This window comes from Chinchilla lanigera, unplaced genomic scaffold (assembly GCF_000276665.1).
Source record: "Chinchilla lanigera isolate Chin_1 unplaced genomic scaffold, ChiLan1.0 scaffold00003, whole genome shotgun sequence".
Classification (NCBI taxonomy): domain Eukaryota; kingdom Metazoa; phylum Chordata; class Mammalia; order Rodentia; family Chinchillidae; genus Chinchilla; species Chinchilla lanigera.
This window is the reverse complement of record NW_004955404.1, coordinates 14,427,374-14,451,395: the sequence shown is the minus strand read 5'-3', so window position 1 is coordinate 14,451,395 and position 24,022 is coordinate 14,427,374. Positions and strand designations below refer to the sequence as shown.

General features: G+C 45.2%; 1 protein-coding gene across 1 annotated transcript in view; it reads right to left on the bottom strand.

Moving 5' to 3' along the window:
* Positions 1-23,370, bottom strand: part of Dzip1 (DAZ interacting zinc finger protein 1) — a 53,081-nt gene extending 29,711 nt beyond the window's left edge. The window contains exons 1-10 of the mRNA XM_005374099.2: positions 23,060-23,370; positions 22,353-22,451; positions 21,770-21,986; positions 20,633-20,876; positions 19,948-20,496; positions 14,990-15,074; positions 12,251-12,375; positions 6,154-6,315; positions 4,421-4,555; positions 2,900-2,962 (exon numbers count right to left, since the gene is read on the bottom strand). Of these exons, the coding sequence (XP_005374156.1) occupies positions 2,900-2,962; positions 4,421-4,555; positions 6,154-6,315; positions 12,251-12,375; positions 14,990-15,074; positions 19,948-20,496; positions 20,633-20,635 (1,122 nt within the window). The 5' untranslated portion in view covers positions 20,636-20,876; positions 21,770-21,986; positions 22,353-22,451; positions 23,060-23,370. The remainder of the gene's footprint in view (positions 1-2,899; positions 2,963-4,420; positions 4,556-6,153; positions 6,316-12,250; positions 12,376-14,989; positions 15,075-19,947; positions 20,497-20,632; positions 20,877-21,769; positions 21,987-22,352; positions 22,452-23,059) is intronic.
* Positions 23,371-24,022: the final 652 nt, after the last annotated feature.

The window sequence follows — 24,022 nt, the reverse complement described above, 5'->3', positions numbered from 1 at the left end:
TTACCTGACGGGGAGAATGAAAGCAGGAGACACTCTCCAGCTGGCCTTCAAGAGAAGGACAGCTGTTGAGAAACGGTGTGGGGAAAGGCAGTCGAGGGTCTCAACCCGATATTTACTGCCGGGGCCCCAGGAAATCATAGCATGGCTGACGCTCTGAATGTGGCTTGTGAGTCCTGTCAGGGACTCCATGTCCAGACTTTTAATCCATGGAAATGGTGAGAGGATAAATATAGATCGTTTGAAGCCACTAAACTTGTGGTAATTTGCCATAAAGAATACAAAACTAATCTGGAGGTGAAGGAAGGAACCGGCCACATGAAGAGCAAGGGAAAGGGGTTTCCACTTGTTTAAAAAAAAAAAAAAAGAGTCAGAATGTTCTAGAAATCCCCAATAGGCCATTATAGCTAGAAAGAATATGTCTAGAGAGAGAAAGAAACGGGATGAGGCTACAGTGGAGGCCAACCAATCAGCCAGGTTATTTTACCCACTGTGTGGAGAGCTGGTTAAGAAAGGGGGAGGTTGGAACAGGGGACAAAATTTGGGGGCTCATCTAGAAATAATGGAGGCTCAGTGAATTGTAGAAGCAATGAAAATGTACAGAAGACTCAGATGTGAGGTTCATGGCAGGACCTGCTGATGACCTGGGATTGAGGACTGAGAGAGATGAATGAAATCAAGTCATCCATCTGGAAAGACTAGGGTGGATGTATCATATCTGGGAACAAGTCTAAGAACTTTATTTTATACTGGTCACATCTGGGAAGCTCACAGAGATGAGTACACAAAGCTGGCTACCTGACCTTGCACTCACAAGGGTGAGCTCTTCAGCCTGAAGAAATAACCTATGCATGGCCCACATGCAGTCCTATCCCACTTTAGCAAGTTCTGTTCAACCCCTAGGCCACCTTGCACACATCATTCCTCCTGACTCCCACCACTTCGCATCTCTTTTTAGCTGTATAAAGAGTAGTCCACACTGACACTCAGAAATATCGCCCACACTGAATCACTGCCTTGGTAATATGATTTGCAGTCTATACAAATGACTATGTGCGTGTATGTGCACATAACACACATGTACTATATTTGTGTGCCTGTGTGTAAACATTATAAATTATTCACATGACTAAATGGTATTACAAATGGAATGGAGGAAAAAAATCATGGTTCTCATTTCCTCCTCCAGAAGTGATACAATTTTAAGGGTAGATTAATATCTACCACTGAAGTTCCACTAGAACGTTCTACAAGTGTTTGGTGGGATATTTCTGACTTTTATTTGTTTTGCTTTAGTTTGTTGTTAGTATTATTTAGTTTCTTTTTTCTTTCTTTGTTTTTATTTCTTTCTCAGTGTTGGTCTTTTTTTTTTTTTTTTTAGACAGTTTCACTGTATATAGTCCAGGCTGGCCTTTAACTCTCTATGTAGCTCAGGCTAGCCTCAAACTTGCTCCAATCCTCCTGCCTTGGTCTCCCAAATGCTGGGATTGTAGGGGTGCACCACCATGCCCAGCCAGTGTTTGTCTTAGTTAAGAAAAATACAAGCCAATGAATTTTATGGTCATCAAAACATTCATCATGCTAACTATCTTATATACATACAAATTATATTATCTATCATACACTCTGCTTAGTACTATGTTAAGTACTTCTTTTCAGAACCAGGCATGGTGGCACAGGCCTATAATCCCAGCACCTTAGGAGACTGAGGAGGATCACAACTTCAAGCCCAGCCTGAGCAACTTAGTGAGTATGTTTCAAAATAAAAATAAGGCCTTGGGTTCAGTCCCCAGTACCACCAAAAAAAGGGGAGAGGAGTGAGGGAAAGAAGGGGAGGGAAACGGGAGGGGAGGGGAGGGGAGGGTAGAGGGAAAAAGTCTATAGGAAATGTGCAGGAAAAGGAACTACTTTTCTCCATCGAAAAGATTTACATGGGATATAAAAAGGACAAAAGACAATTTCAAGTGAAAAAATGAGCCAGCTTTCATATTTTAAAATCTTCTCAAATACATCTACTTTAGATTTTCTGCACTAGTGGAAATGTATCTTAACATGGAAATTTTGGACCTACCCAGGTGAAAGGGAATGTACTGTACTTAAATTTTATTTTCATTACAGTGATTTTAATGTGAACAGTCTTTGCTTTTATTTACATTACAACTTTTAAATGGAAAAAGATCACAAACTTATTCAGCAATGAAGAAGTGATCAAATAACTTAGGATACCTCAGACATCCACAAGATCTTCATGACACCATCAAAAAATCATGATTTTGAAGAATATTTTAAAACACAGTGGAGCTGGGGATATAGCTCAGCAGCACAAGCGCCTGCCTGGCAAGTGCAATGTCCTGAGTTTGATTCCCGATACCAAAAAATAAATAAAATAAAATAAAGCACAGAAAAATGTTTATGATCTAGTATATGAAAAAAATATATTATGCAAGACTATACATGTATACATGGAGGTCTACACTTACAGAAATGCAACATTTGTAGCATAGGAAAAATGGGAAAAAAATAACAAAATAGCAGTAGTTATCTTTGTTTTTGTTTGTTTTTGTTTTGTTTTTTTTTTTGGTTTTTCTCCGGTACTGGGAACCGAACCCACGACCTTGCGCTTGCCAGGAAGGCACTTTTGCCGCTGAGCTAAATCCCCAGCCCCTATCTTTGGTATTAGTTATGGGTGATTATAATTTTGTTACAAATTTCTCCACAAGGGTTAGGTGGACAAATATTACCTTTTTTATAAAGAAAGAAATATTCTTTTAAAAAACAACTCACTTGAGACTAGGGAGTAGTTCAGTGATAGAACACCTGCCTTACACCCTCATGGCCCTGGGTTCACTGCCCAGCACCGCAAAAAGAAAGACCCAATTAGAGGCTCTGGTTGCTGTCTTACCCGACCCTTCTCTTTCTTGTGCTCCTGATGGAGAGCTTGAACTCGAGCTGTCCACTTGCTTTCCTACGAGAGAACAGAACGAGTGATTCGTTTTCAACTGTCACTGAAACCTTTAGCAGGTACCTATGAAACTCAACAACCTGGTACACTTTTAGGGCATTTTAAAGGATATATACAGCTGAAAGTGTTTGCTTCTGAGTTTACTATAAGGTAGGATCAGCAAAGAGTCTATTATGGAGCTCATAGTAACTATTTTGGGCTTTGGGAGTCGGACCACCCTGTCATAACTATGGGTAGTGGAGAACAGCCTGGGGGCTGGGGATTTAGCTCAACGGCAAAGCTCTTGCCTGGCAAGCGCAAGGTCGTGAGTTCGGTTCCCGGTACCAGAGAAAAACCAAAAAAAAAAAAAAGAGAACAGCCATAGAAAAGATGTAAACGAACGGACATGGCTGTGTGCCAATAAAATTTTATATGCAAAAACAGTGCTAGCTGGCCAATCTAAGGGCCAGGAGAAAACATCAAGGTTTCTGGGTCCCTGAGTTCTAAACGGAGAACATTGCTCACAGGTAAGAAATACGAGAAATGGAGGCGACCTTAGGAATCCCTGGTCCTTCAGTTCACAGGAGACATGCTGGGTCTCCAGCTAGCTGGGAGCAAGTGTCGACAGTTCAGGCCCTGACTCCTAGTCCTCAGCCTTGCACCAGGTCCCTTGCCCGGTAGCCACTCGCAGGCTGGGAGGTTAACAGAAGACCTTGTAAGGGAAAGAGTATGCCCGCCTGCGATTCTGGACTGCATCTTGTGAAACGGGGTCACCGAAGGATTTTAGACAGGACAGTGACGTGGGTGGCCTGGCTGCAGTGGAGAAGGCAGACTGAGGGGTGGTAGGCAGGACGTAAGCATTGAAGTGAGAAGCCGTGGCCCATGTTTCAAAAATATACCTAACCTTTTCCTAAATAACACAGGCTTTTTTTTTACATGCTGAATTTATAAGCTCTAATCTCTATCTGTTCCATAGTTTTAAAAAATTGCTTCTCTAAACCACTGTAACCAAAATAGCCATGACAAGATTGTGCTAATTATGGAGGTTTGCTTCCAAACAACTGTAATTACGTTTAAATAATGTAAAATGTCATCAGCTCAGCAATGCAGTGGTACAATTAAGCTCTAAAAAATTAATCCAGTACCTCAGTGTGCCTTTGTATGCCTTCTGAAAGTGAGATCTACATCTGAAATATGAAAAATCAAGTGATAACGTCCACTGGTTAGTAATACCAGTTCACGCGGAGGTTACGTCTGGGAAAAACTGAAACGATTTTGCCTCCTGTTTTGTATCTGTATATATTAGTCAACAACAAGCATTTCATGAACACCTACTATGAATCTGGCCTGTTAGATGACAAAAAAAAAAAAAAAAACTAGTCACCTTCATGGTCACTGAAAGAGAAACTCATCTTGTGCAACTGTACGTGACTTTCCTGAAACGAACCAAGACTCTACTGCAGTTACGGCCACTTCACACACCTGGCTGTCAAGCAGCTGCATCACGTTCTGGAAATCCTGGGGGTTCGGGCGGTCTTCCTTAAACTCGTGTGCGTCCTTCAACGTGCCTATGTTGGACTTGATCTGCATATTGGACTTCTGGATTTCTGACAATTGCTACAAAACAAAATTCAAAATCCCGGGTACAAATATTATACAAGCCTGCGACACTGACCACAGCGGGGAGCACGAAGCCATCCGCGAGTCTGACTGCGCTCCCGGGCGTGTCTCCTGCTTCTCCCACCGCCCCTTCCCTGTAACTTTCCCATCTTGCTTCTCGGGCTTTCTGACATTTCCATCAGGATGCGGACAGTGTGAGAAGGGGAAAGGCAAACCCAACTTTCTAATCTTAGACAATGGGTTTTTAAGTGTTGGGCGCATAACAGTTGGCAGAAACACAGGAAGTGGGTGCAGCAGACTCTGAGGGTAATTCAGGGAGAGGCCCGACCACGCGGGGCCCACATCCGTCAGTCCACTAAGGACGTAATGTTTTAACTGTACCCTTTGCTGTATTACCCGCAAAGCTACCCAGGTGAAAACAAACAAACAAACAAACAAAAAACCCTCAGAAAACTACAGGAGGTAAAATGCCAACTTGAAAACCAAAAGAATGGGGTCACAGTTCTCCACTCCGCATGTGAGCTGGTCAGTGACTTCATTTCCAAAAAAAGGGAAAAAGTAACTTTTCAGTAAAGAGCATTGCTCTGACGAACACTCGCTCAGCTCAAGGCCCACAGTAACACAGACAAATCACGGAGACAGTGCGCACCGTCGGTATTATGTGTTGAATGTGGCACTTTATCTCTAAGCTCTTCCTCAAATCCTATAAACCCGATGCCATCATGAGAAAAGCATCAGGTAAGTCTCAATAACCAGGATGAGGATTTATCCAGCAAAACCGGCCAATATGCCCTTAGATTGTTAAGGCCATCAAAAACAAGAGGAGCTGACTCAAGGTGACTGGCGCAGTGGGCGGGGTCCTGGGATGGAAGAAGGACATCAACTGAAAATGAAGAGCTTGAGGACCTTAGCAGTCATCCAGAGTGTGATTTTGTTTCTAAAACTTGTTGGCCCCTAGAGGGAGCTCAAGGATCATCCCTCGGGCTCCCTCCTGCCTTTTCCCCAACCAAGACTTAGAGAAAAGGTGCAGATTGGCCCAGAGGATGAAGGTCCGGCCCTGCTAGGCACATCTGTGTCTGTCACCCATGCTTGTGACCAGGGCAGTGTGCACCAGAGCTGTTCCCCTAAGGGTCAGGGGCTCCTTTGGCCGCATCCTGCATGCTATGGACGCATCCATCTCAGCAGAGAGAACTGGGGTGACACACGAGCTTGGTAAGAGTTCTTGTGCCTTTTTTCTGTGTCACATTGCTTCCCCTCCTAAGCTGGTGGTTGGGTCAGCCTTTCCAGTCATCACTGGGCAGGGTTTTCATTTTAAAGCAGTATAAAGCTATCCAGATAAGGAGAGAGGGACTCACTTCCATGTCAATCAAATGCACCAACAGGATTGAGTATTAGGGTTTGGGGTCAAGTTCTTAATCTCAATAAAATCACTTCCTCTGACTTGTTCTACCTACTGGGTGCCTCAAGCCCCTCAGGGCTCTAGGAGGGCATGTCTGCCCCAGGGCCGCTGACGATCCTTCCTCTGGCCACCATGCCATTTCAACACCACCTCTGAGACAATCGACACTGTGAGCCCTTCTCAGTTCAGTACTTACATATTCTAGTGCTGAATTCTTGGAAGTTAATTCTTTAAACTCCCTCATAAACATCTCCTTGACTTTTTCCATTTCATCAACTAGTTTCTCCTTTTCTTCTTCTTTCCACTTATCAAATAACTTCAGAAAGTCTTCCTCTTTTGTTTTCTGCATTTCATATTCCTGAAATTATTTTAACAGGTGGCTTTAATACACAGCTGGAATGCAGTAAATGTGGTCACAGCTTCGCCTCAAACCTCGTAGCTTCTGTTGGCTTCTTTTGGTTAGGCTTATAACACCTCCCGGAGTGGCCGGGCTGTGCACAATGATTCTTCCAAATTAAAGGCAGCAACCCTGTGTCTTCACACCCTTTAAAACACCTACACAGAGACCCAAGGCCTGCAGCTGTGTTCTGTGAGTTCGTACAGAAAACACGCAGGAATGTGTAAAGCACAGACATCCTTTTTCTCATCTTACATTTTGCATTACTCCACGCGTGCAGTGTATAACGGGTCCCTTCCCTGTGAGGAGTGGGCACACGCATGTCACACATCTAATTCTTTTCTCATCCCCTCCCCTTCTCGTCCCTCCCTGCTCCCTCCATCTCTTGGTCCCCTTCCCATCTGCAAAAGATCTATCTCCCTGCTTCCTATTAGTTTTCATTTTCTTCTTTATTTATAATTTAAGTTTCTCATATAAGAGAAATCAGGTTATATCTAACCTTGTGTGTCTGATTTATTTCACTTATATTATGGTCTCAAGGTGCATCCATTTTCCTACAAATGCCTAAAGTTTACCCTTCTTTATGACAGTGTAGTACTTCTCTGTATATAAATACCACATTTCCTTTATCCATTCATCTGTTGATAGCTATACAGGCCACTTCCAAGATTTAGCTATCATGAATTGTGCTTCTATGAGTATGCATCTATTACTGTATTATGATGTCTTTAACTCTTTGGGGAAAGCAACAGAAAAATCTTTCATGACATTTTATCAACGTGGGTAGAGAGGCTCTCTTAAATGTAAATTCAAACTCCATGAACTACTTTCAAGGCCTAGTCCACTTGATTTCCTGATGACCTTCAGTTTTTAGCTTCCACTGGGACAACACCATCATGCAATTAGACCTAACAGATGTTTACAGAACACTGCACCCAACAACAGCAAAATATACATTCTTCTTCAATACACATGGCACACTGCCAGGAGATACCAGATGTTAAGTCATAAAATGGTTCTCAAATTTAAAAAGCTTGAATTCATGCAAAGAATCTTCTCCAATAACAACAGAATGAAGCCAGAAATCAGCAAAAGAAAGAAAACCATACAATTAACAAATATGTGGAAATTAACCAAATATCCTTGAATAATCAATCAGTGGGTCAAAGAAAATTTTACTAGGCAAACTAGAAAGGGCTTTGAGGTAAATGAAAATTAAAACACAAAATACCAGCCAGGTATCGTGGCACATGCCTGTAATCCCTCAGGAGGCTGAGGCAGAAGGATCACTGCAAGTTTGAGGCCAGACTGGGCCCCACAGTGAGTTCAAGGCCAGTCTGAACTACATGGCAAGACCCTGTCTCAAAAAAAAAAAAGCAAAAGGAAAAAACCCACAAGATACCAAAACACTTGAGATGCAGCTAAATCAGTGCCAAGAAGGTAACGTGCATCTATAAAAGCCTGTACTTAAAAAGAAAACCTGAAGTCAACAACCTAAATTTAACCCTAAGATGTGAGAAAAAGAGGAGCAAATTAAACCCCAAACCAGCAGAAGGAAAGAAACGATGTTCAGAACAAAGACAAACAAAATAGAGAATAGAAAAGCAACAGAAGAAATGGTGAAAACAGAAGTTCCACCTTGGAAAAGATCCACGAAATTAGCAAACCTATGAATAGGGTAAGAAACGAAAGTGGGGACATTACTACTGACCTCAGAGAAATTAAAGGGACTGTGAGATGATACAATAAACAACTGCACAGCAACAAATTAGAAAACCTGGATGAAATGGACAAATTCTTAGAAATACACAAATTACCAAAAGTAGCACAAGATGAAAAAGAAAATTTTGATAGACTTAGACAAGAGAGTGAATTAATAATCAAAAACCTCCCTCTGGTCCACAGCCAGAAGGTTTTAGTGCTGATTCTACCACTTATTTAAAAAAAAATTAATGCCAATCCTACTTAAACTTTTCAAAAAAAAAAAGACAAAGAAAACATTTCCTAAAAGATCCTGTGGTCTGTATTATCCTGACGCCAAAGGCAGCCAAAGACACCACAAGAAAAGACAACCACATGCCAAGAACTCATGAAAACACCAAACATTAGCAAAGCAAATATAAAAGCACGTTAAGAGGAGTATACACTAGTCCAGGTGTGGTGGTGCATGCCTGAGATCCTAGCACTCAGGAGGCTGATGCAAGAGGATCTCCATGAGTTCCAGGCCAGCTTAGGCTACACAGTAAGTGGCAGACCAGCCTGCACTACAAAGTGAGGCCTTGTCTCAAAAAACAAACAAAAAAAGGATTATACAACATGAGCAAGGGTTATGTACCCTAGGAGAGTAAGGCTGATTTAACATAAAGTCAGTCAGTGTAATATACTCCATTAACAGAATGAAAGAAACAACACAATATGATCATCTCTATAAACAGAGAAAGGATCTGACAAATTTCAATGCTCTTACAGAAAGCAAGCTCTTTAACATAATCAAAGTTGCCTATGAGGAGCCCACAGTTAACAGCCTCTGATCAAAGACTGAAAACTTTCCCCCACGACCAGGGACAAAACAAGGTACTGTTACACTTCTTTCATTGTTTTTGCCACTGCTATTCAACGTTGTACTAGAGGTCTTAGCCAGAGTAATTAGGCATGAAAAAGAAAAAAGATGTTCAAATTGGAAAGAGGCAAAACTATATTTGCAGATGATATGATTCTGTATGTAGACAATCACATAGAATCCACAACAAAGCAATGAGACTAATTTGATCAAGGTACAGGGTACAAGGTTAGCATGCAACAACCATTTATGTTTCTATACACCAGCAATGAATGGTCCTAATAGGACATTAAGGAAACAATTCCATTTACAAAATGGAACAATATGCCCATAATAATATTTACAAAAATTACAAATTTTGGAATAAATTTAACCAAAAAGATGAAAGATTTCTAATTCTAAAGCATTGCTGGAAAGTATTAAAGCACACCTAAATACATAAAAGAGAGCCCATATTCAGGGACTGGAAGATTTACTATTTTGCAGTACTTTCCAAAACAATCAATAGATTCAAAGCAGTCTCATTCCAATAGCCATTTTTAATCAAAATAGTATGATATTGGCGTAAGACTAGACATAGAGACAAATTAAATGGAACCAGAGTCCAGAAATAAACCCAAATATCTACAGCTAACCAATTTTTAACAAGGGTATCAAGACCACTCAGTGCAGGAAAGAACCCTATCTTCAATAAGTGGTGCGGGGAAGCCTGGGTAATTACATACAAAAGGTGGATTCTAACCTCACTCCAGATGCGGAAACCAACTCAAAATGGACCATCAATCTAAATATAAGAACTAAAGCTAGCTGGTGATGGTGCTGCATCCCTGTAATCCCAGTACTGTAGGAGGCTGAGGCAAGAGGATCGCAAGTTTGAAGCCAGCCTGGGCAACACAGTAAGATCCTATCACCACACAGAATTTTAAAAAGGTCTGGGGATATCGCTAGGTAGCACACACTTGCCTAGCATGCATAAGGCCCTGGGTTCAGTCTAGAGTAACACACACACACACACACACACACACACACAAAGCAGAAAAGCACGAGTGCTAAATCTGGAAGAATAGGAAACTTCACACATTACTCATGGCAATCTAAAATGATACAATCATTGTGGAAACGTTTTGTGTTTTTTCTAGAAGTTAAACACAGAATCACCATATGATCCAGCAATTTCACTGTTAGATACCCAAGAAAAATGAAATCGGATGTCCACATAGAAACTTGCACGAGAATGTACACAGCAACATTGTTCATCCTGATCAAAAGGTAGAAACCCCATGTCCACTAGTGGATGAACTGGGATATAGGCATACAATAGACGATCACTCAGCTGCAAGATGGAATAAAGGACTGATACATGCTACAACATGATGAGTCTCAAGAACATTATACTAAGTGAAAGAAGCCAGATATAAAGGGTCACACTTGGGCTGGGGATATAGGTCAGTGGCATAAGTGCTTGCCTGGAAAGCCTGAGGTCATGAGTTCAATTCCCAGTACCAAAAAAAAAAAAAAAAAAAATCACACTGTGTGATTACTTTTGTATAATATATATAGAATAGACACCCAAAGACACACAAAAAAGACTTATCTTCAAGCTTCAGCACAAGGGACTACTTATTGAATACAGGTTATTTTCCTCGGGTGTTGACAATTTTTGAAACTACAGAGTTGGTGGGAGCATTATTAATACCCTAAATGCCACTACACTGTACACTTCAAAGTGGTTGTGTCCCCAAGAGATAAGTATCTGAACACTCATGTTTGTGACAGCGTTATTCACAGCAGCCAAGAGGTAGAAGCAATCTAAGTGTGCAGAGACAGAAGAATGGATAAATAAAATGTCATATAGATACAATGAAATCTGAGCCTTAAAAAGGAAGGAGCCGGGCGTGGTGGCACATGCCTGTAATCCCAGCACTCGGGAGACTGAGGCAGAAGGATCTTTGTGAGTTCAAGACCAGCCTGGGCTATAAAGTGAGCTCAAGGCCAGCCTGAACTGCATAGTGAGACCCTGTCTCAAAAGGACAAAAAATAAAAAAGGAAGGAAATTCTGAGCCATGCTACAATATGATTGAACCCTGAGGCCGTTGTTCTAAGTGAAATAAGCCAATCACAAAAAGACAAATACTGTATGATGCCATGTACACAAGCAGTCACATTCATAATGGAGGCTGAGGGGACAGGTGAGTGGAGAGTTGTTTAAAGGGTGCAGGGTTTCAGTTTTGCACAGTAAAGTTCTGCTGTGTGGCTGCAGACCAATATGAATATACTCAGCGCCCCTGTTCTATACATTTAAAAATGATTACGCAGGTAAGTTTTATGCTGTATGAATTCACCATAATTTTTTAAAAGAGAGAGCCCTTCCCCAAAAGTAATAATAAGAACAGAGAGAGCCCATGTGTAAGACAGAAGGTTCCATCACTTATGCTGTGAAATAACTTGCTACTTCTAGAAAAGTCGGACTGTACTTCCTATGTTGATGGGGGAAACAAGAACCACGCACACCGCATTACTTCAGCACCAACAAGAAGAGAGGTGCTCCTTCATGGTCCCCCTTTGTCCCAAGAAGTACACGGAGGTCACTCTTCTGCTGGATAGTGATGTGTGCTTGGGGGCCAGAGTGTACCCATTCTGACCCACAGTGCAGGTCACTGACACATCACAGCCCGCTCTCCTCCTTAGCCTTCGTCAGCCCTGAATTACTGAACGTGACATTCTGAGCATGCACCAGGGCTGACACGCAGGTCACACAGATGAAAAGGACAACAAAAAGAGATGACATGTACTGCGCCAGAGGAATCGACCCACTCCCGTGGCTTTGAACACAAAGGCAGAGGGCCAGTGAGCCAAAAGGTACTGGCAGACTCAAAAAGGAAATCAGGAGCAGCCAGGAAGAAAGTGGGGACTTCAGCACCACAACAGCATAAATCTGGATTCTGCCCACAGCCCACGTAAGCAGGAAATACTGCCTTCCGACAGCCTCCAGTACGGACCATGGCCCTACTGACACCTTGATTGTAGCCCAGTGAGACTTCTGATTCACAGAAATGTAGGATAACAAATGTGGGTTGTTTTACACCAAAGAGAAAGGTTAGTTGTATGTTAACGATGAATGAATTTTGCCTGAATTAAAAAAAAAACTAAAAAGATAGAGAACTCTACTTCCAGCAATGAGCTTTGTAATCAGATACTAACCGTAGACTGACAACACAAAATACAACTATATTTTACCGAGTTCTACAAACTCCTAAGAGTCCTCTATGAATGAGCCCATGGACAACTGAACTGCATAGAGTTAAGCTTAATTACAACACTGTGGGTTCACCTCACCTTGGAGAATCTGACCGCGTGGGCATGCTGGGCAGCCTCCAACTGAGACCTGGTCAGTTGCAGCTGATCCTTCAGCATGTCGACCTCCTTCTGGAGCTTGTCGGTCTGTGCCTTTGCCTTATACTCTGTGTGCAACAGAAAATCTTGTTAGAGCACCATCTCTATGGAACACAACTGAAAACTTAAAGGGCACAGTCCTACCGATAACACAAAGGCAACTGCTCTTACTTGGGATCATCTTATTTGTTTCATGCCATGAGCCCATTTTTGCTCTTTAGTGTTTATTTAGAGTGCTTCGTATGACTGGGCAAAGAATTAACTTTTAGCAGATTCCGTTAGCCACTGTGTTGAGATTGGACTTGAGTCAGTGGCGCTCTGAGCTCGGCTTAGAGATGGTTGTCTCAGTCAGAGGAGGAAGCAAGGGCTTCCACATCAGGTGCCACCATATTGAAATCGCTGTGGCAACCATTCTTCCAGTGCCCACCAAACTCTCCTGGAGACCCCAGCAATGCCACTACAAGCAGAGGGCTGGCATTCAGAACACACTCTCGGGCCACACCCTGTCAGCTAGGGCAAAAAGCAAGAAACTGAAAAGTCGTCAAAGGAAGCAACAAGTGAAGGGAAGAATATTTATGTACATGTACTTACATGAAGATGTGCACATGATTGAATGGATATACATGTGTCTGTGAGTGTAGACATGAAAGGTATGGAAACCAAAGTAGAAAGTCAGAATCTCAAAGATGACCTGAAGAAATAATACTCATTTCAGAGTTTGAAATATTCTCTGAAACGAGTATGAGATAGAATAAGATACTGAAACAGAAGAGAAAGAAGGTCAGTTTCACACTGAAGAATGGTAGGTTAATTAAACTATTTCATCTCTCCCATTTTTCCGACATATTGCTATATTCTATCAAAGTGGTCCATGGCTTACAAGTGGAATTATATTCTGCTCCCACAAACCTTAGCTATTTCCTAAGTAAATAAATTTATTTGAAAAGGGCAGGAATACAAACAGATTGGCCCAAAATGCAAGAGTAATAAGCTAAGGAGATAAATCTAGAGACTGCAAACACTTAAGGTCACAGTGAGGATTTCTGTGGGTTAGCGCAGCGGAGCACTTTGATCTGCTCATGGAAAAAGAACACTTACACGCTTTGCTGTTGACAGCATGTAACAGTAGTAAGAACCCTGGTTCCTTGGTAAGCCACAGAATCGCCTCCACTCTCTTGCATTTTCATCTCTACCTCTGTATTCTAGTTTGTTCCCATCGGCACCCAAACACAACACCTCCCAGATCTAACACAACAAATTTTCCCTTCGTCCCACCTTTTGGTTCAGATGACGCCTCCTGTGTCCGCATCCTTGCCAGCAAACATTAGTGACGTCAATGTCTACAGTAACCTAGAACTACTCCCTTATAATTCTCAGCTCGGCGCCCTCAGATGGAGCGTTTGCCCTCACCAGTCCACTGAAACTGCTGTGTCGAGGTCACCAATAAGCACCTGGACAACAACAGTCGGTTCTCTACCTACACCTTACTCCGAGCCTTAGGAACATTCGATACACTCGACTGCTGACTCCTTGAAATACTTTGCTTCCACAACAGAACACTCCCCAGATCTCCCTCCTGCCCACAGATACTATTTCTCAACCTCCACCTGCTCTTGCTGGGTCCTAGTGTGGGGTGAGCCTTGATGGTGCACCAGGTCTTCTGCTCTCCCGCACTCAGCCCAGCTGTCCTCCAGTACTCCCACATTCCTATCTGCAGCCTGGTCTCTCTCTGCCTGGAGCGGCAGACCCCCAGGATGCCCACTGGCAAGGCTATGTGTGATATGAGTGTAGCTGTCACCAACACAACCTCTCCTCCAGTCTCCTTCCTCCTCCGAGCCACTGGCCCCTCCCAACCCTCCATCACAGTAAACATCACCACCATGCATCTTTGCTTCATCTCTTCCGCTCACTGACACGTCTCTGCCCTGCAGCTGTCCTGGTCCAGCCTCCCACCTTCTCTCACCTGTGCTTCTGTGTACTCCTCCTGTTTGCACTGTGAGCCCTGTAGTCTGTCCTCCATGCACAGCTGGGGGACCATTTGAAGGTGCAAATTAGATCATGACCCTCCCCCACTGAGAATCCTTGAGTGGCTTCTCATGTGCTTCCCAAAAATACACATTCCAGCCGAAGCCTTCAAGCCTCCTGTGGTCCAGCCTCTCCCCTCTAGCCACATCACACATCGCTGCCTCACTCACTGTGCTCTGCCAGCCTCCTCCTTCCTCGGACCTGCTGCCCCTTTATAGTCAGTGTTCTGTGCACCTCCTCCTTGTTCCCAGTTCTCGCCAGGCTGGGACCTCTTCATCATTCTGGCCACTGATTAGTTATGACTTGCTCATGAGGCCTCCACTGAGTCACTCTCCATCCCATCCTCCCGTTTTACCATCTTCACATTTGTCACCGTATGAAAAGGATTTCTCCTTTAATTTGCTAAACCACCTCCCCTGCCCCTCCATTAGGATATACAGCTCCAAAGAGCAGGACTTCTCCGTTCAGCTGCTGGCTGTATCCTCAGCACGTAGGGCACTGCATGCACACAGCAGGGGCTTAATATTTACTTCCTGAATGAGAAAAGACTAGGAGGCTTCCTTCTAAATGGGGCTGAGAATGCACCGGGCCATGTCTCACTGAAAACAGAAACAAGAGAACAGAGAAAACAGCTCTGAGACAGAGCTCATTCCTTACCAACGTGAGAATCTTCAGGGTGGCGGCGTTGAACATGGCTTTGCAGAAAAGCGCGGTTCATAAAGGCCTTGTCACAAAAATGGCACTGGAAAGAAGAAAGCAACAAATCCAAGTGTCTGTAACAAGTGTCTTCTTGCCTAATTGCAGTTCAAAATCAGGTACCAGAAGTACTGCCTCTCGGGGGTTTTCTCCTCCACAGATACCAACCCGGCAAGTGAGTATCCCAGCATGATGAGAAAAATAAACACAGGTTGTTTAGGTTGTTCATCCCAAACTGAACACAAAGCAGCATTCAGGGAAATTATCTCTTGACAGTTCAAGTAGCCCTTTTGGTGCTTTCTGGAACCCCAGATGCTGCTCCCTTTAGAACAGTGGCTTCTACCCTGTCCCCATTGCCACCAACTTGTCCATGACAATCTGGCCAAGCTGCCTTCTTTCTGTCCCTAAGCCTTCCAACTTAGGGCCTTAGCATTTGCTGTGCTCTGCCTGGTCTGTCCCAGCCCTTCCCAAGGCTGGAACCCTCTTGACATTGAAGATGTCATCCAAGATCCATTCTCCGCACTGCAGACAGCATCAAGTCTCCAGTGAGATCTTCCCGGAAGATTCTCCAGCTAGTTACATCCCATTGTTTCTTCTCCATCCCTGTACACCTCACCAGTTAAAATCTTCACATCTGTTTACCTCACTTGTTTACTGCCTCCTGCTGGGTCCCTCCAAGTTCCTGGGTCCAGTCTATCTTATTCACAGCATTAATATAAGATTGAACAATGCTCAGAAATATCTGGCCTATTAAAATGAATTTTCTGAGAATAAAAAAGAAATCCGACCAATATCTCTATTATTTTACTTGTATATCGATTTGCACGTTAGGAAGAAATTCAACTTGTTTCATCTATGTCCTTACTCCGAAGTAGATTCTGGATATAGCATATTCCTTTTGTGAATATTTAAGAGCATGCACCAAAAGAAATGGACTTTCTTTCAATCATAACACAGTAATGGCAATCACAATACCATTATTCCACTTTTAAATGAAAATTAAAACCTTAGTATCATCAAGTACCCAACCCTTTGTTTGCTATCCCAAAATCTCATATAGTGTCTTAGAAAAAAATTTTGTTTGTTTGTTTTGAAATAGGCTTCAATAAGGGTCACATCCTACAACGGGTTGGTTTTGTCTCTTAACTGTCTTTTAGTCTAGAGGTTCCCCTCCATCTCTGTTTTCCTTACTGTCTTTTGCTTAACAGATCAAACACTTGTCTTGCAGAGTTTGTCTGTTTTTTGCCATTTTTACTTCTGCTGTGCCTTTTTTTCTTTTTCTTTCTCTCTTTCTTTCTATCTTTCTTATTTATTTATTTATTTATTGAGATAGGCTCTAGCTATGTAGTGCAGACCTGCCTTGAACTTGCTTTATGTAGCCCAGGCAGGCCTCAAACTCACAGAAATCCTCCTGCCCCAGCCTCCCAAGTGCTGGGATTACAGGTGTGCGCCACCACACCCAGCTTGCTGTGCCATTTTAGCATGTTCTTTTATTCACTGATCTCCTCAGTCAGTATGACTACTTCTAGACTTCAGCTTTGGGTTTCCCAAGACACTATCATCTGGCATACTTCTCAGCATTGTACAGAACCTTTCAGCACCTTTCAGTCTTCTGTGCTCATGGTAAGTGCTGTGGTTCGCTCATGGGGCCGTAGGGCTGCCTCCACTAACCCTGACACAAATACAGGCTCCAGGGCCACGTGCAGTGTTAGAGAAAGGACAAGACAGGAAACCGTGCCCCTCTTTCCAATTCTTGCTCTACACAGGTTGCCAGAAGGTGCTCTAACAATACCAGCCTTTCAAACTCCAGTTCCCTCAGCCTGCAAAAGAGGAGGACAGGGGCCAGTTGCATGCCTGTAATCGCAGCACTCTAGGGCTGCAAGTTCAAGTTCAGCCTGTGCAACAGGTGATTTAGCAACTTTTCTCAAAATAAAAAAATAGAAAAGGGCTTGGGATGTAGTTCAGTGCAAAGGCCTTGGGTTCAATTCTCAGGGAGGAAAAGAAAAAGGGGATGTGGCCATTTCATCCTGAAACTGTACTAATGTCCTTCTACCAGGGCTGCTGAGCATGGGCAAGATGAATGAAATGGCACAAGCAATGAGAGAGGGGATGCAGACATACCACCCCCATCAAAAGGAGCAGGAGGAAGAGAGGGAAGAGGATGAAGGAGGGAAGGAGGGAGGAAGACAACCTAGAGTGGAAAAACATGGAATGCAAAGATAAAGGTTAGTGCAGGGTGAGGAGTGTATCAACCCCTGCAAGAACAGAGATGTTTTTCACAGCTTTCTCACTCACACGACATACAAGTGTGCATGCTATGAAGACTATACTTTTTCAAAAAACAGAATGAGTTGAAAATGTTAAAAATACAAAGCCAGAACAAAAACATCATCATTGTCATTGTCACAGAATACATTTTTTAAATTCAAGAAATAAAAGGCATGGTTGAAAATGAAACTGTCCTCTAAAGAAAAGACTGAGATCATTTATCACAGTGAATGCAGATCAGAAGGACAGAGAACAGAACATTCACAAAGAAACTAACAGATAAGGAGGAATGATTGACAAAGCTGATACAACATAAAGGTAACTGGTTTCCCAGAAGTAGAGAGCCCAAAAATGAAACAGTTCAAGAAAGAATGCAAGAAAATTTCCCTAAAAGGAAGTAAAGGTTGAAAATCTGCAGACAGAATGCTCAATACCAGGACAGACCTCACTATGCTGCTAGACTTCAAGCAGAAAGAAGGAACTTGCCAGCCCTCCGGGCAGAAGAAGCAAATCGAGAGCAAAAACAGGCCAGCCTCAAACTTCTCCCTGTAACATCTACTGCCAGGAGACAAAAGAACCATGGCTACAAAATTCAGAGGGAAAGTTTGACCTCAGAATATTATTCCCAGCAAATATATGCCAAAGATGTGAGCTGAGGGAATTCATTTGTGAGCCTTGTGAATACGAAAATGCTTTTGGACAATTGATGGAGACCACTACCCAAGGAGTCCCTGGGCAGGACTTAAATTAACCAATTGACTTTCCATGTTTAGTGTGAGTCTGTCCAGGGCCTAGGCTCCTTGTCTGGAGATGGGCGATGGACTCATAGTAAGTGAACCTCTGTGAGTCACTAATCCCTACTAAAGCCTATAATGGTGGATGAAGATGGAAAACCTCAAGGAATAAGACAAGATCACAGCCCAGGACACCTGGATCCATCTCAGCTAGATAAAGACTGTAGCCTCAGGCATCTCACTCCTGGGTTAAATTAATCCTGGGTGGATTAATTTAATACCTTACTTGGAGAAGTCTTTGAGTGGTCTGACCTTCCTGAGTATTCCCCTCCCTTCTTTTGATAACTAAATAAATATGGGCCACCAGGGAAGGGCCATCCAGGGAAGACTGTGGTCTTAGCCCTGAGAGAATCTCAAATTCTGTGAGAGGCTTTGATCCTCCTGGAGCCCTGAAATCATTCCATTTGCCTCTTTTTATTTAGCCTTCCCGTACACTCATTTGGGAGACTGCAGACCCCATTAGCCCACAGTAACTAAGGGTTATTGTTAACCCAATAGATAATCCCACAGTGAAGAGAGGGGTCAAAGCTAAAAACTCAGGAATGAAGGTGTTGAGGTCAGATGACTTGAAGGAGCACATAAATATAGAACTGATTTTAAAAGTAGTGTGAAATCATGCTCTCTTCAGCAGCACATACATTAAAAAAAAATAGTACGAAATTACAGTTGCGTGAAAGAATGTAAATGTTACAACCTAGAAAGCTGAGAAAGAAGCTCTCACCTCCACTGTGACTGATTCTATTTGGAGAAGGGACCTTTAAGGCAGCCATTAACATTAAAGGAGGTCATAAGGCAGAGTGCCTGATACGATAGAACTGACGTCCTTATAATAAGAGGAAGACAGGGCAGGTTCTCCCCACCCTCCCAAACAGAAAAGGACACAGAAAGAAGGTGGCCATCTATAAGCCAGGAAGCAAGGCCTCATCCAAAACCAACCCTGCTGACACTTTGTTCTTGACTTAGACTTCCAACTTCTAGAATTTTAGAAAAATAAAGTTCCATTGCATAAGCCACTTCACCTCAGATTTTCTGTCATGGCACACCTAGCAGATGAATACAGGTTTATAAGTATGATACCCTTTACATAAAGTTTTCAAGCTCAAAAACCATCACAGAATATTTTTTCCCTCACTCTCCGGTTTTAGCTAAAATAAAACAATATGCCTATCACTGTCTTTCAATCCCCATCAACAACTCCTAATCTGACCCATAGGGGATGGGGATCAAGATTAGAAATGTTCAGTTCTTTAAATCCTGTTGCTATGTAAGTGAATGTTAGGAAATACACACACCGAAAAATTTAGGAGTCTACTAATTCATTTTAAATGGTTCCGATATAATAAAAATAGACAAAAAAAGCTAGAGGGAATACAACAAACGTGGCAGATGTTAATAACTGGTGACTCAAAGTGAAGGGAGTACCAAAGTCCTTTGTACTATTCTGGCAACTTTTTATCACCTTGAAAGTATTTCAACGATTTTAAAAAAGAGAAGAAACCCAGTAACTGAATCATATTCCCGGTTGTTCCAGAGCTGACCTCAACAGCAATTTGTACAGGATTGATTTTTTTTTCATGACACTGATGGAAGAGGAAACAGGTTCTGCGATCCGCACCTAGATAAATTCAATAAAGCACGGCAGACAACAGTGGGTATTTAATTATTAATTCCCAGGCCGGCTGCAGAAGTTAATGAACGATGTGCTCTGTTGGTTAAAAGTACTGTTTTGCTTAAACACGCTGTTTCTTCTGATGTTCTGGGCAATCTGACTAAAAAAGAATGGAAAGCCCGCTCACATGTAAACCGCGTTGTTTGGGTGGGGACGGTGTGGTCGGGGACCACAGCGCAGCTCCTCACCTGGTAGTAGCTGGCTTTCGCCTCGATCATCAGCTGCTGGGTGGAGATCATCTTCTTCCTGCGCTTACACTCCTCCTTGAGCAGCTTGATCTCCCCCGTCTGCTTGGCGAGCAGCTCCTTGCTCTGCTCGCAGTCACCCAGGCTCTGGCGCAGCCGCTCCTCCAGGCTGTGCAGCTGCGAGGTGAGGAACTCCTGCGAGTGCATCAGGTACTCGATGGTGAGCTGCGCCAGGCGGATGAGCTTCAGCAGCACCGGGTCCACCCCCGAGTGGCAGTGCGGGCACTTCTCATCCTCCAGTTTACAAAAGGTGATGTTCATGATATTCTCCTGCAGCGTCAGCACGTCCACGGCTCCCGCCACCTTGTCCACGTCGATGGCGCTCAGCCGTCGCCAGTCCACGCTCTCCAGCCGCGGCCGGAACTGGAAGAAGGGCAGGGGTCCCCACGCCGCGCTGGCCGGGGGACCGGGCATGGAGGCCGCGCCGGCCGCGGAGGCATCGGGCCCCTCGGGGCAGCTGGCCAGCGGGTAGTAGACGCGCTTCTGGAAGGGCTGCAGCGGAAGACACAGCGCGGCAGGGGGCAGGGTTGGAGGTGGCAGGCAGGTTGGGGCGCGGGGAGTCCTGGGGAGCGCGGCCACCCCCAGCCAGGCATGCCCGGACGCGCACTGCGGGCCCCCGGCCTCTTACCATGCTTGCGAGCCAATCCGCCTTCTGTGCGTGCGCGGGAGGAGCTAGGCGGGCTCCTCTACCAGACCCGGGCCGCCGCCGCCACGCCCTCGCGAGCTGGGGAAGGCGGCTCCTGCCCTGCGTTGGCGGCGGCGGCCGCCAGAGGTCCGGGCGTCCAGGACGTTGCTATGGCAGCGCCGGGGCCTGCAGCTGGAGCAACCGGCGGGCGCGCGCCCCTGCGCGCTGTCAGCGAGCGCCCAGTGCCCTGTGAACCAAACAAGATCTCGAGGACCAACCCGGATGACACGCCCACTGTCCGTCGGGAGAGGGCACCTCCTGGCTCCCAGGAGCACCACCCTCCTTGGCCTCTGGGGCTGAGCAGTCCATGACGTTAGACAGGCTAGGGAGCCCCATCCCCAGGACTTTGGTCCCAGCTACCATCCTCTGGTTATCCATCCACTCCTGTGCTCCACTTAGGTTTGGAGATTAGAAATACGTTTTTATTCTTATCTTTGACACGCAACTTAGACATGTAGTAACAAAACTATGTACAGCTAAATGGCAGCAAAAGTACAGGAAGAAAACCTGGGGTAACAGACATGTTCCACATTTCCATGGTGGTGGGGGTAGCTGGGGATTATTCACATTTGTAAAATTTATGGAATTGTACGCTTTAAGTTAAGGTTGTATTTTGTATATTACACCAAATAGTGTGTTTTTTACACCAAATAGTGTGTTTTTTAAACTTGTAGTTAATGACATTTGATGGCAGGCTTTCTAAATATCTTTCTTTAGGGGGGACATTGAGACAGAGTCTAGCTATGTAGTTCAGACTGGACTTCAACTCACTGTGTAACCCAGGCTGGCCTCAAACTCGTGGCCATCCTCCGGCCTCAGCCTCCTGAGCGCTGGATTACAGCGGTGCGCCACCACTTCCAGCCAAGATACTTTTATTAATGGAATTTTTCTTCTTCTGTGGGTGGCAGCCGAAATACAACATTCTGATAAAGGCACCAACCAGACCTCCCCAAAGTATGGAAGAGCTCACTTTCCAAAAGGTACTGTCAAAATGCTGATAAAATAAGATAAAAACAGAGGGGAACCTCAGCCATCAGCTCTCCATGTGTCATGCTTTATTTACAAAGCCACCCTACTTACCTTACAAACTTGTGTGGCGGCTCCATTCTGCTGTTTTCTGGAGAAACTAAAATATTTCTAGCACCCACTTGCTGATCTCAGGCCTCTCATTTTGGGGTTCTTCTGGGGGATACCAGCGGTCACCACAGAGATCAATGTGCCGAGGAAGGGCCGGACATTCCTCAGTCCACCTGGGAGTCCCTGCTGGGACCAACCATCAGGAAATTTTTTTTCTTTCCTAATAGCCAGATAGGTGAACAGAAGAAAGGAAAATACAATTCAGAGTAACTGCAAGCAAAGTTGTAGTATCAAATATTTGTAGCACTTTCCAGATATTGGGAACCAGAAATAAACCCATAGGAAAAGCATCCAGGAAATAAATCATACAAACCATAAACCCACACAACACTGAATGAGCCTTTATAGGGGAAAAAAAAAAAAAAAAAGAACTATTAACGACTCACTGTTGCCTGGCACAAAATTCCTAAAGACATAGATAGTCTCAGAGTTTGATCTTTCCATTTACTTGCTGCCTGACCTAGAACCAATCTGGCAGCCCCAGGCCTCAACTTCCCCATCCGTTCAAGGGCATCACAATACCGACCTGACTGGTTTGTGGGCTCGGGGCTCCATCCACTGGGGCTGCAGGATCAGCGGAACAAGGGCCGTGGTTTCTCTCGCTTCACCAACGTATCCGCAGCACCTAGCGCGGGACCCGCACGGAGAGGGTGGTCACAGCGTGCCGACGGGAATGAAGAACGGTCGAATGGACTCGCCTCTCAGTTCCCGGGCCCGTACCCCTCTGGCAGAGAACCTTTGCTCTGGGCCAAGGGCCTCAGAGCTGATCTTGAGGGCAGCCCGCGCGTCCCCACCGCGATCCCGGCAAGGAAGGGCGCAGGCCCGAGGCACCCATCTCCGCTCGCGGCCACACGCCGGCCTGAGGGTCTGCTGTTCGCCACCCTTGCCCTTTAGGTTGGATCTGCATCCCAAGATGGCCGGAACAGGAAAGAAGGGGGCACGCTTTCCTGTTCCCTCCGCCCCGCATCCCACGCAGGGCCCCTCTCCCTGCGCCGCAAGTCCCCCCGGGGCGCACTGCACTACGGGCCTGCAGAGCCCGCTAAGACAAAGGCTGAGCGGCGCGGGGTCCGGTGGGGCCTCGGCGCCCTTCTTTGGAAGACAAACGGGGAGTGGGGTCCGCAGCGGCGCGGACTGCGGCCGGCAGAGGCGGGAGGAGGCCCGCGCGGCGAGCACCGAGATGCCCGTGCACGGCGAGCTCGGCGGGCGCCCGGCGCATCCCTGGCCTCGGCTCACCCCAGCTGCGCGCTCCTGGGCGGGTGCCGGGCGCTGCAGGAGGACGGAGCCGCACTCGGGATCCAGACCCCAGAGGCGCAGCTGGCGACGGCGAGGCTCGCTGAGGCCGAGGAGCAGCGGAGCCGGAGAGGCGGGCGGGTTCTTTCTGCCAGGGTGCAAGATGAAGCGTGTCTGGACTGGGCAAGTTGCGACGAGGCGGATCGACTGGCGCCGCTCCGGGCCTTCCCAGATTCTGGGCCGCGAGAGCCTCGGGATCCCCCACCCCCCTCCCGCCCCCTCCCCGCCGCGATCTCCTCCTGGGCTCCTCTCCCCTCTGCTCCGCTGCTCTGGCGGCGGGGTGGGGCTGCGCCAGGCCAGCCCGCCGCGCTGAAACGAGCTCCTCCAATCCCGCCGCGGGTGCGGACACGTGGTGCACAGCGCGCTCTGTTGCTGGCGTGGGGTGCTAGCTCGGGAAGGCTTCCCGAAAAGAAATCAGATGGACTCTCACTTTATAGTTAGCCTGGCCATCCATGAGCTAGCTAATTTCCCACAGTGGCCTTATGCAAATTCTCTTCGAAGAGAGATGCGTTTTAACCGCAGAAGTCTTCAGATGAAACGGACCTCGAAGAAGCTATCCATTGCGGTCCTTCATTTCAGTGACATGGATAAATGAGACTGGAGGCTTTTTGTCAGCACGCTAGGATTTAAACCCACGTTGGTTTCCACGTTGGTTTCGTTATGGTCACTTTAGGATGAGAGCTATGGATCTCCGCTGGTAGATTATTAGGGGTGGGAATTGGTAGAGACGTCTTGGGTAATGAGTAGTGTGACTATTTCTTTAACCTAAAATTGGGAACACATGATCTGATAATGGGACAAAATTCAATATTTTCTTCAGTATTTTAAAATAAGTAATTCAAAGAGTATTTATATAGCATTTTAGCAACCATGATGTTGATCCATATTGAGAAATTTGAGTTTATT